This window comes from Pseudorasbora parva, chromosome 24 (assembly GCF_024679245.1).
Source record: "Pseudorasbora parva isolate DD20220531a chromosome 24, ASM2467924v1, whole genome shotgun sequence".
NCBI classification, from domain to species: Eukaryota; Metazoa; Chordata; class Actinopteri; order Cypriniformes; family Gobionidae; genus Pseudorasbora; species Pseudorasbora parva.
This window is the reverse complement of record NC_090195.1, coordinates 8,378,043-8,394,593: the sequence shown is the minus strand read 5'-3', so window position 1 is coordinate 8,394,593 and position 16,551 is coordinate 8,378,043. Positions and strand designations below refer to the sequence as shown.

Genomic DNA, 16,551 nt, shown 5'->3' with positions numbered 1-16,551 from the left:
ATCCTATACTACTATTCCTTCTGGCATCTTTATTTTTAAGGGTGTGTATCCCACCTCAATATAAGCAAAAGTGTTTTGCAATACAATGTGAACCAAAATGTGATTTTGATGTAAGTACATAGTAGTTAAAGGGCTAGTTCCCCCAAAATTAAAAGTTGATGTTTATCTGCTTATCCCCAGGGCATCCAAGATGTAGGTGTGTTTGTTTCTTCAGCAGAACACAAATACATTTTTTAACTTACGCCATTGCTTGTAAAATGCTTGTCAATAGGAACATTTTAAAGTATGAGCGCTATGAGAGTAAAAAAAACATAGACATATGAATCCATATTAAACCCTGCGGCTTGTGACAACACATTGATGTCTTTAAGACACGAAACGATCAGTTTGTGTGAGAAACCGAACAGTATTTATATCATTTTTTTTACCTCAAATACAACACTATGTACAAAAGCTGCGAGCACGGCATCACTTCCGGCGAGTGAGGTCAGATGTACACAGTATGGCGTATCTCAATGGAATACAAGCGGCGCCATCATGTATTTTGACCTGGGATTTAGCGCAAATTAACTTGTAAGTCATTATAATATATTAAATACAACGTACTGCGCATATCTGGCTTACTTGAACATACACGTTACTACACAACAAATAAAAAATAACAGCTTGTTCATTTGCATTGAAGCAACAGAGAAGATTCAAAAAATAATAATGTGGCGATACTTGAATAACAGCACTTCCTTATACAAAGGACTCTGAAGATGAGAGCTCTGAGGACAGTTGAGCATTTGGTTAACAAAAGACATTGTTATTTTCCAACATCCTACAATTTTAGCAGACCCTGACTTATCCTGAGACCACAGGTTTGTTTTGTTCCGCATGGTGTTTGATGTTCTTTGTACTGTATTGATCTGTCCACCTAAAATACATTTTTGGTGAAAAAGATGAGGATGAGAGAGGAAGGGAGGAGAGCGGAGGCTTTGTTCGAGGTTAATCTGGTTTATTTTTATTTTTTTAAGTTCTAAATGGCCGGTAACTTAATTTTTTTTAGCCAAATTGGCCGTTGAGTAAAATAATAGTTAATTTGAAACCCTGCTACCGATGTTGTAACAATACAAAGGAGATTGAAAATAAGGATTTCAACCAGTGCTATTTAAGTATTATTTATGTACTATAATATATAATTTATTTTTATATTTTCAGTTTTAATTTTAGTTTAAGTAAATGTGCTTTTGCCATTTGTACTAGTTTTGTTTTTTCTAAAAGGTAAATTTAATATTTCTGAATATATTCTAAAACATTCTATAATTTGTTTCAGTTCTAATTCTAGTCATTTTACTACAGTCTATTTCAATGTTAACATTTTTATTTAATTGAAATTATTTATATTTCAGCTTTATTTCAATTGCCAAAACTTTTGCTTTTTTTTTTACTTTTAGTTAACAATAACAACACTTATTTTTTATGAATGCACTGATATGACATTTTTGCTGATGATAACCTATAACTCTATATATTTGAAAGCCGATAACGATATATTGCCCGATAAATCTGAAGAAAAGTATAAAAATGTAGAAAGAAAACAATGTCCCACTATTAAATGCCATGTCTCAAGCACACAATTATAAAGTTATGTAACCTATATGACAGACTCGCGCTGTGCATGTTGCACTTAACCATATTTTCCTTTTAAAGTAATTTCCATCATATTTCAAGCTATTTAAAACCATGGCGAACAGTGCACATCTGACATGTTTTAGCTGAAATAATCCATTATTTATCTTTAATATATCAGACAAATTTTCTTATCAGGCCGATAATGTTAACATTATAAATGAACATCGGCCGATACCGATATGGTGGCCGATATATTGTGCATCCCTACTTTTTACATTTAAAAAAATCACGCAATTCACATTTAAATTGTAGTTATTTATTTGCCTGACGTGGTCATACTCAGTTCTAGTCAGAATATGAGTCTGATACTGCTCCACTGGGCTGTGATTATGGGGCGTGTTTCAACCGAACCAGGAAAGACCTCAAATGCATAGACCTACAACCAATCAGAGCAATGGAGCGATGCATAGTTGTCAACAGAACTCAACTGCACACACACTTGAAGACGTAATAAGAAGTGTAAACGATCTTTGCCGGTGTTGTAAAAATGATTTAAGTTCATTTTTAAGAGAAATAGTAAAGGTAAATGCATATACAAACAAGTTCTCTGTTTAGGATTAGAACGAATTCAACCAAAGCGCTGTTTGGTAATGTGAATGATTACGTTACTGCTGATCATCTGTCCATCACCGTATATAGCTGCCCTGACAATTTCATTGGTCCGAACAGCTCCTGTTTGAGTATAGTTGCTCCGCAACGGTAGCCTGACAAGCCAGACCCACATCAAGATGTTTGGTCTGGAAAGTCACCATAGACAGGGCTCAATCCGAGGGGCGGGATAAACGGTTGTCTTTCAAACTCCCTCTGCACGCGATAGGATAGCGCTACAACCAACCAGAGCAACGAAGGTGAAGCAGAGCTAGTTGATAGATTAAACATTTGCTGTATGAACACATCTTCCCTTTTTAAGAATGACTTCAGTGCCGTTCTTTGTTCTTTTCTCAGAGAAAAGCTTATCTCCAAGTCTTCCAGAGTCACGGTCAAAGCTGATTCGAAAGACTGCCGTTCGACAGCTTCTGTGTTTACTAGTAGCGCGCAAGTGCAACACTACCGTCATTATGTTAAGCCCCGCCCACAGACTCTATACACGATGTGATTGGCTCGACCAGAGTTTGGTTTTTACAGCTCAGATGTGTATTGAGAGTTGCTAGACGACACTCGCGGCAGATTAGATTTGCTGCTGCTGCTAAAGTGCGTCTAGATTACTAGGTTACCACAACGGATCAAGTCCAGACTGAATTTCCCAAACTCAGATGTCGTGGGCGGGGCTAAATTCGTCTAGCATCCAGGCTACTTATTTATGGCAACGTAAGAGATGGCAGTATTGTTTCAGTGATTATCTCCTCTTTGTAATATTGTGCTCTGTGTAACAATAAATTGAAGCAGCCCATCTATCATATAAATTAATCTTTGCTCAGCTGATGTGTGCTATATTTTGATTACAAATTTGAGAGGATGGTAAGAGTGAGACTATTAAAAATGCATCCAATTAGGAGAGTCTGTGTGATAGCCGAAGACACAAGCCCAGCACGTGGGGTGCTGGACACAACCCAGTACTTTTCAGACACAGCTCGATGACTTTTCAGTAGCGGGCCACTAACTTATTACAACAACAAAAAAATACGCGAGGATGATGCACAGCATGCTGGGAGTTTCGAGACGAAAGCTTCCCCTTAATGAGCTTAAGAGAATGTCTTCCTCCCTTCGACCCTCACCTAGGGCCGGGCTCTTAACTTTCCCCTGTCTCCCAGGGCCTCCCCTCTCTCGCTGCGGTTTATGCTGGTTCACCCAAAGCCTCTCGCAGTGTCATGAAGTAGGAACGAGGTGACGGAAAAACATTGTGGTTGTAAAAAGACTCTGTGCTGTCCTGGGTTCAAATTAATGAGGGTTGAACGCTCTTGAGATAAATTTAGGTTTTCATATTTAATTATAGCCTACTGCAGTGGATGAGTGTGTATAAATCACACCATTATTATGCTTCAGGGTTGTTTATAGCATTCTTTATGGCTTTTATTTTTGACTCATGAGTTGATATCATTTCTTAATGGCACAATGAGCAGTTGAAAGAGCAATAAGACTTAATAGTTGGAAGCGCTCGACTGAGAAACGACGCCTGGCTTTGCTTTGAAGCCGCGTCGCTCTTTCATGTGGGTAGCCTTGTCATTGCCTGTCTTTGAGTTTTTCACCTTCAGACTTGTTGCTTGACACCCGCTCGCTGTACCTGAAGAAATCAGAAGAGCGAAAGATTAACATCTTTTGATCAACAATCTCACTGACACCGACTCCGACATTAAATGAATGTGTTATTTTGTATATTTGACGAAAAACGGTATTCAAATGCACAGCCTAACGCTTGGCAGGAAATGCATCTGTTGGCTTCGTATGAACTCTAATGTGGAAAATCTTCAGATCTGATTGGAGTTTGATCTGTAATGCGATTATTGCATGTTTCCCAGGTTCGGCTTCAAGCGCTACAAAGATAATTCATGTAAAAATGAACATTCTGTCATCATTTATTCATCCTCATGTCATAGAAAGCAAAAGATGCTTTGAAAAATGTTGAAAAACTGCTTTTGCACAGTGAAAATCAGTGGGGTCCAAAGCAACAATGGAAAAATGTCTTGTCAATACAAGATCTAAACCAAAAATTTATCATTACAGCATTTATTTTCATCAAGAGTTGCATTCATTTTTGGTCAAGATCATGTATTGACAATGCAAGAGTCCAGTACTCTATAAAGTCTCCTCCAGCACATCCCAAAGGCTTTCAGTGAATTTATTGTTTGAAAAAGATTCTTCATGCTCGCTCCCAACCATTATTACACAGTTTGAGCCTGATGAATCTGGACATTGTCATCCTGAAATATTGTCATGATGAACTGTACATGGTTCATCATTCATCATCATTCATACTGTACATTATCATTCATACTGTACTTGGTTGTTTAAGAAATTAAAAGCTACACACTTTATCAAGTAGGGTTGGAAGAACTGTTGCCAAACATATAACATGCAGGAACCAATCATTGCAATAATGATAAAATCATTGACTCTTAAGCATTTGCTAATTTAAATCCAAACAGCGACCTTTTTTTGGCTGGGCAGTGTATATTCTTTTGAGTTTTTCAAAAAGAAAAAAGTAATACAGTGAATGTTGACATGAGTAAATATTATTTGAGGGAACCGTTCCTTTAATGTCCCTTGTTGAGGGGATTTTTTCTTCAATGGTGGCATTTGTAATGTTACAAAATATGAATAAAAACAAAAAACATTCCATTTATTAAAAAAATGCATAAAACCATGTTTAACATTGTTAATAAATGTTTTTTGAGCAGTAAACCATCCTTTTAGAATGAATTCTGAAGGATCATGTGACACTGAAGACTGGAGTAATGATGCTAAAAATTCAGCTTTTCATCACAGGAATACATTATATTTTAAAATATATTAAAATAGAAAACGGTTATTTTAAATTGTAAAAATATTGCATAATTTTTAAAGATTTGTAATAAATGCAGCCATGGGCATAAGAGACTTAAAATACCGAACCCAAACTTTTGAGCGATAGTGCAAGTTCCCTGCAGTCTTTTTCCTGAGTATTGTTCTCTCTGTGTGTGTGTGTGTGTGTGTGTGTGTGTGTGTGTGTGTGTGTGTGTGTGTGTGTGTGTGTGTGTGTGTGTGTGTGTGTGTGTGTGTGTGTGTGTGTGTGTGTGTGTGTCTGTGTGTGTGTGTGTGTGTGTGTGTGTGTGTGTGTGTGTGTGTGTGTGTGTGTGTGTGTGTGTGTGTGTGTGTGTGTGTGTGTGTGTGTGTGTGTGTGTGTGAAGTCAAATGAGTTTGAGTACTCAGGTTGGTGTGTGTTCACACAGCTGCAGTGTCAAGTCCCATCATTACATCTGTTCGTCCCGCTCATCTGCTGTTCTCAAACTGCCGTGTGGAGCAGCGCCACGACCTGTCCTCAGCAGGCCAGAGATAAACTGCCTGACAGCGTGTTTGTAATATCCAGGGGCAGCAGCATGTGGAATCCTTTCATTCCAAACAGCCTTGATTATGATAATCTAGGGAAATCACAGCAAACCGTATTTCGCCACTTAAGAACACAACAGGCATGTGGGCCCAACCTTTCCCTTGATGCAGGGATTTGGTGGAGCACACATCAGATTGTGGGAGAAAAAGAAAGAACCAGGAGGGTTGTCGAGCATTGAAGGTGTTAATTTCGCAGTTGCGTGGATTCTTTTATACTATTGTGCTGGATTGGAGGGGCTTGAGATGCCCGACTGATTTTGATTGAGCAAATCGATATTTCTCTTCTATAATTGTATATCATAATCGAAACCATGACACCCAAGTTAGTTTGGCTTTTCTCTTTATGACTCATGTTACATGTACTCTGATATATTTAACTATGGTGATTAGAGTACATGATGTCTGCCCTATATATGCAGATTATGGAAGTCCATATTTTTAATGATATCATTCCTATGGGAAAACCCATCTCTTTTCATGGTTTATTGCTGGTCCAACCTTGTCTTTTATAGTTATTAGCTGGTCCAAGGTGGTCTTAAAGATGGTGGACGTGGTTTAAGTATGGAATGGAAGATCGTCTTGGCGATTACGGGTTCCCACTGTCATTGAAGCTTTGGAAATTGTGATTTCCAGTTCTGGACATTTTGATAATAAAATGTCTTATAGTAAGTATAAGAGTTTCATTGATAATCATAAATGTTTAGTTTTATAATAATTCATCAGCTGTAAATTGCTTTGTGTAAGAATCTCTATTATTAATCACAATTTTGACTTTATATCTCACAATTCTGACTTTATATCTCACAATTCTGACTTTATATCACACAATTCTGACTTTATATCACACAATTCTGACTTTATATCACACAATTCTGACTTTATATCTCACAATTCTGACTTTATATCTCACAATTCTGACTTTATATCTCACAATTCTGACTTTATATCTCACAATTCTGTCTTTATATCTCACAATTCTGACTTTATATCACACAATTCTGACTTTATATCTCACAATTCTGACTTTATATCTCACAATTCTGACTTTATATCACACAATTCTGACTTTATATCTCACAATTCTGTCTTTATATCTCACAATTCTGACTTTATATCACACAATTCTGACTTTATATCTCACAATTCTGACTTTATATCTCACAATTCTGACTTTATATCTCACAATTCTGACTTTATATCTCGCAATTCTGACTTTATATCTCACAATTCTGTCTTTATATCTCACAATTCTGACTTTATATCACACAATTCTGACTTTATATCTCACAATTCTGACTTTATATCTCACAATTCTGACTTTATATCTCACAATTCTGACTTTATATCTCACAATTCTGACTTTATATCTCGCAATTCTGACTTTATATCACACAATTCTGACTTTATATCTCACAATTCTGACTTTATATCTCACAATTCTGACTTTATATCTCGCAATTCTGACTTTATATCTCACAATTCTGACTTTATATCTCACAATTCTGACTTTATATCTCACAATTCTGACTTTATATCTCACAATTCTGACTTTATATCTCACAATTCTGACTTTATATCTCACAATTCTGTCTTTATATCTCACAATTCTGACTTTATATCACACAATTCTGACTTTATATCTCACAATTCTGACTTTATATCACACAATTCTGACTTTATATCTCACAATTCTGACTTTATATCTCGCAATTCTGACTTTATATCACACAATTCTGACTTTATATCTCACAATTCTGACTTTATATCTCACAATTCTGACTTTATATCTCGCAATTCTGACTTTATATCTCACAATTCTGACTTTATATCTCACAATTCTGTCTTTATATCTCACAATTCTGACTTTATATCTCACAATTCTGACTTTATATCTCACAATTCTGTCTTTATATCTCACAATTCTGACTTTATATCTCACAATTCTGACTTTATATCTCACAATTCTGACTTTATATCTCACAATTCTGTCTTTATATCTCACAATTCTGACTTTATATCTCACAATTCTGACTTTATATCTCACAATTCTGACTTTATATCTCACAATTCTGACTTTATATCACACAATTCTGACTTTATATCACACAATTCTGACTTTATATCTCACAATTCTGACTTTATATCTCACAATTCTGACTTTATATCTCACAATTCTGACTTTATATCTCACAATTCTGTCTTTATATCTCACAATTCTGACTTTATATCTCACAATTCTGACTTTATATCTCACAATTCTGTCTTTATATCTCACAATTCTGACTTTATATCACACAATTCTGACTTTATATCTCACAATTCTGACTTTATATCTCACAATTCTGACTTTATATCTCACAATTCTGACTTTATATCTCACAATTCTGACTTTATATCTCACAATTCTGACTTTATATCTCACAATTCTGACTTTATATCACACAATTCTGACTTTATATCTCACAATTCTGACTTTATATCTCACAATTCTGACTTTATATCTCACAATTCTGACTTTATATCTCGCAATTCTGACTTTATATCTCACAATTCTGACTTTATATCTCACAATTCTAAGAAAACAGTCATCTTTAAAATGTTATAATTAGTAGTGGAAAGCCTATTTTACATGTCAAGTAAATTATTTATGTATTTATTTAACTAAGACTAAGTTGGTTAGTTGGAGCTGTTTAGTTTTATCTCTAGTAAAATTTTAAGATTTATACATAAAAATTAATCCTTACAAATGTAACATTTCAGTGTTTATTTTACAGTATTTAATATTCCAGTTTTTAATTAAAATCATATGCATCCATAAAGGTCTGGGCTAAGCCCTGTATATCCACTAACATTGAGCCGCCAAATTTGTAGAAATCCCATGGGTAGAACTGGGACCAGCAAAAATCCAACAACCATGTTTCAGAAAGCTGCTAAGACTTTTTTTAGCATGGTGAGAACTGGCTTGGAGAATTAAATAAGCGAAGCCGCCCAGGTTCTATATGAGAAGCTCACTGCGAGAGTGTGAAGTGGCCAAGATCGACACACTCCTGCTGAATCCTTCCACCCACAATTCCGAGCGAGCCGGCAATCCCTGTTCGTCGCCACGGTAATGTCTTAAGCCTCAATGGCAAATGAATATTTTTGCAAATATATTGCATGATTTTACAGTACAGGGCCTTCAAAAGATACAGAAGTGGTAAACCAAGGACAATAATCTCTCAGAAATCATTCTGCATGACCTACATCAGTTTTCATTTTACTTTTTATGCACAAACGATTTTGACAACGTGCACAGCTGCTTCGGGGACCGTGAATGTAATATCGATCGCGCGTGCTTGCCAATAAGTTTTCTTTCTTTTGACATTAAAACACTGCCTCGTGCAAAACGCCACAAACCTGAAGTCTCACCTCTGCATGGAATGAAAGCGGTTAAGCCCGGAGCAGATTAGACTCTAAACCGCTGTATGTTGACAGAAGGGATCTCATTAATTTTCAAAGATGAAAAAGAGTAGCCACTCCTCAAAAGGGAGCAGTGTGTGTCTCTAATGCCTTTGTTTTCCTCTTCTGTGAGTGTGTGTACTTCTCTGATGGTCTAATGAGGGATGTAGCGCTGATGCTTTGGCACACATGGCATCTGAAGCCCGGTGAATCAGTAATCACTAGTAAGCGTAAATACCGGTCTCCTTGGTGAGAGCACCTTAAAGGAGAACACATGGCACTGCATGAAAGGAAGAGCATGCTTTAGAATTCAATGTAATTGAGTTTGACAGGAAGTATAATTGTTACCTCAAAGAAAGCTCAACTAAATCAGCAAATTATATCAGTCATCTGTTTTTAGAGAGCATATAGTGTAGCAAATGTCCAGATAAGAACGTGAGCCACAAAGTATCTCACTTAGTTATTTTTTTTATACCTGATGAACATAATTCCTTTAGTGAACTGGATGGTAGAACCCAATAATTAATACTAAATTAATACTGGTTCTTGGGGTAAAGTATTTTCCTGTTAGGCCTATAGTATTAGGGATGCACCGATGTATTGGCTGATAAAACCAATTATTTTTTTATATACTGTCAGTCAAAAGGAGGCGAAAACTATAACTTTTGTGCAACTGGGTCGTATACATTTCATTTTTTAATTTGACTGTAAATATTAGCCGATATCTCAAATTAAATAGCAGTTGAATGTAGTAGTTTGGACTGCGGTATGTAGAAGTTTGGACAGCACTTTTAACCTCTGATATTATAGTAATGTACCAAATGAGAGTGTTCCCTGTATAGTTTACAGCATTAATAAGAGAGATTTTAAATAATTAAGAGATTTTTTTCCATAAGAAACAGGCAGACATCTAGACATATCGGCAGACATCCATTACGAACCTTATCAAACTCGCTCAAATCCTTACGCTTGCTCATTTTTCCTGCTTCTAACACATCAACTTTGAGGAAAAGAAATTCACTTGCTGCCTAATATATCCCACCCACAACAGGTGTCGTGATGAAGAGATATTAGTGTTATTCACTTCACCTGTCAGTGGAGTCATAATGTTATGCCTGATCGGTGTGTGTATATATATATATTGTATACATCATATTTATGCTTTATTTTATTCCAGTTTTATTTCAATTTCTAGAAACAATTTTAGTTTTAGTTAAGGGGGGGGGGGGGTGAAACACTCCGTTTCAGTCAATCTCATGTCAATCTTGAGTACCTATAGAGTAGTATTGCATCCTTCATATCTCCAAAAAGTCTTTAGTTTTATTATATTTATAAAAGAAATATGGGCTGTACCGAGTCTTTCCGGAAAAAAACGAGCGCCTGGAGGCGTATCGAGTGGGCGGAGCTAAAGAATGACGAGCGCACAAAGCGGTGACGTCCTCAAGCGTGGAGAAATTCATGGCTATCGATCTCAGCTAATAGATATATGATCCAGAATCAGATTCAGAGGCTGAAATAAATTGAACAGGAGAAACAGCAACAGCAGGACGTCCGTCTCTGTGGTGTGTACTGTATTTAGTGGCCTGTCAACATTTGTGTGTGTTTACTCACAGTTTATGAGGACATGATTCGGTTTATGGACTATTGTATGCGACTAAACCTTAGCAGTAGCAAGCAAACGGTTTTGCACGTCAGACTAGTGTAACGTTATACATAGAACAACAATAGAGTCCGTTAGCGCATTTGAATGACGAAGCACGCGATCGTGTCGTTTACTGATGTTTACTCACGCGACGATAAGCAACAGCACAGACATTTGAAGCAGATTTACTCACCGGCTGCTTCCAAAGCAGGACCGAACCTTTATCGCTGGGACCGCTCCGTCAAAAACACACTTCTTTGGTGTGATTTGGTAAAGTCCTGACAGTAGTGAACGGTGGAGATCCACTTTTGCGACGCGACTGGAGCGATGTTGTGAAGCTTCCCGTCATTTCTGCGTTCAAATCGGTTCAAATGCAGCGCTGCCTTCCCGGAATGCTGTGCTGAAGCGTTGAAGTCGCTTGATGTCACCTATAGGAATAAAGTGGAGCGCGGCGCGGCACGGACTATAACGACGACTGGATCTGCACCTGAGAGAGAGTTTTTATGTGCGTGCATTTTCTCTCTGGCTCTAGTCACGCGCGCACGCACCTTACCGGGAGAAGAGCCGTACGGCCCATACAAGGACCTTCCGCTCTATTAACGTCAAGCCGAGCCATACTTGAAAAAAACTCTCCGAAACTTGTGAGAAACCGGAAGGAGTATTTTTAACACAGAAATATAATCAAACGTCTAACATTAGTTTTTGAAACTTTGTCTGGATGGGAATCCAAGTCTTTAACAGTGTAAAAAGCTCCCCCCCCCCCCCCCCCCCCCCCCTTAACAATAACAAAAATGGCTGAAATGTTACTGAAATAACTCATTGTGTTTGTTTCGTGTTCCCCATAGAGTCTGCCCAGTTTTGGCCTGTACCTGCAGGAAAAGAAGGAGGCGATTGCGAACCACAAAAAGAAACTGAAAGACTACAGCAACGATGCTGTTTCCACCAAAGGAGCGAGAGTTTACACTCCCAAGGGTCCCGTGCCAAGAGTTAACGTGGGTCGGCTTAAATTATACACTTGCTTGTGTATCGTTGAAGCTCAGAAACATTTTACGACCTCAAGACCTGTGACCTTTGGTCTAAACTTTCCATATGTTTGTGTTTTTGTGCTCAGGATGTGATAGCCAAAGCTCTGAAACACATCGGTGCCTACCAAGAGCTAAACATTCAGGAGCAAGTGCAAGCTCTGATCGATCCGGAGATGTGCATTAACTGCGGGAAGTGTTACATGACCTGTAATGACGCTGGATACCAGGTGCGCACCTCCATCCGTCCGCCCACCCACACAGAAACACACTACAATTTGTTCCCACACAAAGTGATAGATCCAAACCTCTGGCTGTTTGTCAAAATACTAAAGTACAGATACTTGAAAAATGTACTTACAGTAAGTAAAAAAATACTTTGTTTTTTGTCCACCATGGTCAAATAGTAAACTAAAATCAATATACTAATATTTATGGCATCCCCTAGTGTCTACCTTGACATAAAAAGGTGTGTAAAAAGTGTCAAAACCAAACAAGTGCGTCCATGGCGCCTCTTACTGGCGGGCTAAAGATGGCTCATTAGCACACGTGATTTTCCCTTTAGATACTCTAATGAATATTAGCGCTGAAAATGGTGATGTCCCCTTGTGCTTCAGCCTGCAGAAGTACGGCAAGTGGGATGGCTCTGACAGTTTTATTAAAGTATTCATCTCACCCTCTCCTGTTAAATAAATGTCCCTTGCAATTTATCATAAGGGTATTGATGAAGTAGAGTGCGGGTTTTATCAAAGCAGTAATTGTTCACAGTGACGCTCATTGTCTGTGAGTGGATCTCTAAGAGGAATTACGCATTATTAATGCTTTCTAATATAGAGGAGCATTCGTCAACATAATGTGTCACGATCAAATAGGTGGCCCATCAAGCAATACAAAACAGCAGTCTGACGCACTAGCAGCAATTCGGTTATGTTTGAAAAGGTGCCCATACTCGATTTCACCTGCCAAAATAAAGTCTAATCTTCCTGTCGTACAAACACAATATTTTACTGATTGTTTTAGCAGTCTAGTATAAAGTTTAGATTGATGGCCGTTCTTTCCTCTGCTCCGTATATTCACTTTTCACTATAATATCAAGCAAAAATTTATAAAAAGTTATATGTTAAGGAGATGAAGCCCAGTTAAGATTTTTGTTGCTTTGTGGCAATATTTCATGTCAAATACACAAATTTCCCTCGCAAAATATCATTACTCTAATGCATTGTTTTTTTTTTTTACTTAAGATGACTTTACATTTTCATTAATGTAATTGTTTTTTTTACCTGTATTTCAGTAAAAATAATAATCACATCAAAATAATAACCTGCTTTAAACACATTTTTTGTAAAAAAAATAATAATAATATTATCATTATGTATAAATACTTCAGAATTGTGTCTATTATATTATATAAATTCAATTATGTTATTATATTCTTGTTTTTTACCGTTTTATAGTACAAATAATATTAAAATAATTACATTTATTATTATTATTTTAAATATTATTACGCATCATCAACATTTTTAAACCAGCTAAAAAAATTAAAAGGCAGACACTATAAATATGATCATGAATATACTTCAGAATGTTTTATATTATATATTATAGTATATTAAATATATTATATTATTGTTTTGTACTGTTTTATAGAACAAATAACATTAAAATAATTACATTTATTAATATTATTGTTGCTGTTGTTATTATTATTATTAATAAGCATCATCATCATTTTAAAACCAGCTAAAACAGTTCAATATACTATGAATATGATAATTATGTATATACTTAAGAATTTTGTATATGTATTATATTATATCATTGTTTTTTTACTGTATTACAATAACATATTAAAAAGCAGATATTTAAAATATTATCAATATGTATATCTATAAATACTTTTAAAATTAAAATAATATATAATTTTTGTATTGTTTTATTATTATTTTTTTGTTGTTGTTATATTACGTTTTATTTGTTGTATATCATATTCTAAAAATATTGCCATGAATCATGAATACAATCTAAAGAATATTTCTCTGGACTTTTTTTTTTCAATACGGTAATGAGAATTTAACCCTAAAACCCTGAAATGCCAAATATTATTTTCTTATTTCGATTCTGGGAAATATGTGAAATGTGACCCACTTGACATGTTCTCGACAGGTTTCACACATCTGTGTCGTTCAGTGTATGGACAGCACACAGTCTTTGTTGCATTTGTATTGTGTGACGTCCAGCCGTAGCAGGTTGTCGCCCCTGGTGAGGATATAATGATTCTAATGTCTCTGTGTCTGGCAGGCCATTGTGTTTGACCCCGAGACTCATCTCCCCGCGATTCAGGACAGCTGCACCGGCTGTACTCTCTGCCTCAGCGTCTGCCCCATCATCGACTGCATCAAGATGGTTGCCAGGACAACGCCTTACGTGCCAAAGCGAGGCCTCCCTCAAGTTGTGGAGCCCGTGTGCTGAGAGAAATCCGAGACAGAAAAGATAAAAATGTCTACATCACAGCATCGAATTTACTTCGTAATTGCAGTGTGAAGAATTAACTTTGTTGTCTGAGGGAGGGGGGAGGGGAGAAAATAATTAGATTTTAAAAAAATATAATAATTGCGTTATTTTCAGGAGCCAATTATCTAGAAATAATCTTAGGGGGTGTAACGGCTGTGTTATTTTGAAACAATAGCAAGGCAATTTGTCGAGGTGAAGTTCCTGTCTCTCTTTCTCTGAGGGCTGATGGGAATGAATCTGAGCAGAGGGAATAATGGCTGTTTATGCAGATGTGGGAAGACTGTGCTCTGCCTGAACGCTGTATCCTTTAACAAGAGCCACAGTGATGGATCGTCCACTACATCCACAACAGAATGCAATCACATATACAAGAGGTGGTGATGGGGAATGAAGAAATGAATGGATTTTAATTGAATGGTGGATGGTTTGGCACGGAATCATACTCGCTGCTGTTTTCCAAAACATATGATGATTAGAAAAGGTTTGTTTGTTATATATGCTATATTGTATCCAAAAAGCCAGCATACCTCTAAAACTGAACATGGAGTATTAGTTTAACCCACATATATTTCTAATTGACATGAATGTCCCTTTAACCCTTAATAACAAATGTGGTTGATTTTGATTGCATTAGCCATCTGGACAGGGTCATTTAGAGAGCCGGTCTACCCTAGAAATATACTGAACATTTTAAGTAAAGGTCATCTATGACTATTTCCAGACATTAGAGATGAAGACTAGCTGTTATTCATCTTGGACCCAAAAGGTCAAGTCTGACTACCTCTATCTCAACAAACGCAGGGCCCATCCGCACCGCACCTCGCCTGTTCTCTACAGACGATCAGACTCACTGATGGCCGGTCAGGATAGCGGTGCACTGGGTCAATACTCTGTCATACTGCAGCTCAGTTAAGCCTAAAATTCCCAATACAATAATGTGAAGAAAAAAAATCAGTTACTAGAAAACATTACTAGAAAACAGTAACTCAATTATACAATCAATATTTCAAGCAACAGTTATACAAATTTTACCATTATTAACAAATTATACTATATATTATATATATTTTTTTATTTTTTTTATTTTTAAGTAATGTGAATTATGGGAAAAATATTCTTTCTCAGGTCATACTGTACTTCAATAACACAAATGTTTATGTTAGATGAGATTAATCTTTTGACAGAAGAGTGTGTGTGTGCGTGCGTGTGTTAGCCATCAAATCAATTAATTGAGATTAGTCGCATCTAACGTAAAAGCTTTGTTTATATAATGTTTGTATTTTATATATATATATATATATATATATATATATATATATATTTATACACACATATCATATATACAGTATGTACATATATTATATAAACAAAATGTTATATGCGAAAAAATGTTAGATGCGACTAATCGCAATTAATTGATTTGACAGAAGAAATATAAATGTAAATAAATTAAATAAATTAATCACATCTAACATAAGATTTTGTTTATATAATATACAGTGGGTACAGAAAGTATTCAGACCCCCTTATATTTTTCACTCTTTGTTATATTGCAACCATTTGCTAAAATAATTTAAGTTTTTTTTTTCTCATTAATGTACACACAGCACCCCACATTGACAGAAAAACACAGAATTGTTTACATTTTTGCAGATTTATTAAAAAAAGAAAAACTTAAATATCACATGGTCATAAGTATTCAGGCCCTTTGCTCAGTATTTAGTAGAAGCACCCTTTTGATCTAATACAGCCATGAGTCTTTTGGTTTTTTTACACCTGGATGTGGGAATAGTCTGCCATTCCTCCTTGTAGATCCACTCCAGTTCTGTCAGGTTGGATGGTAAACGTTGATGGACAGCCATTTTCAGGTCTCTCCAGAGATGCTCAATTGGGTTTAAGTCAGGGCTCTGGCTGGGCCATTCAAGAACAGTCATGGAGTTGTTGTGAAGCCACTCCTTCGTTATTTTAGCTGTGTTCTTAGGGTCATTGTCTTGTTGGAAGGTAAACCTTCGGCCCAGTCTGAGGTCTTGAGCACTCTAGAGAAGGTTTTCGTCCAGGATATCCCTGTACTTGTCCACATTTATCTTTCCCTCGATTGCAACCAGTCGGCCTGTCCCTGCAGCTGAAAAACATCCCCACAGCATGATGCTGCCACCTCCATGCTTCACTGTTGGGACTGTATTGGAGAGGTGATGAGCAGTGCCTGGTTTTCTCCACACATACCGCTTAGAATTA

General features: G+C 36.4%; 1 protein-coding gene across 1 annotated transcript in view; it reads left to right on the top strand.

Annotated features, from left to right (window-relative positions):
* Positions 1-15,537, top strand: part of dpyda.1 (dihydropyrimidine dehydrogenase a, tandem duplicate 1) — a 266,445-nt gene extending 250,908 nt beyond the window's left edge. The window contains exons 20-22 of the mRNA XM_067435665.1: positions 11,626-11,772; positions 11,892-12,032; positions 14,104-15,537. Of these exons, the coding sequence (XP_067291766.1) occupies positions 11,626-11,772; positions 11,892-12,032; positions 14,104-14,274 (459 nt within the window). The 3' untranslated portion in view covers positions 14,275-15,537. The remainder of the gene's footprint in view (positions 1-11,625; positions 11,773-11,891; positions 12,033-14,103) is intronic.
* The last annotated feature ends 1,014 nt before the right edge of the window (positions 15,538-16,551 follow it).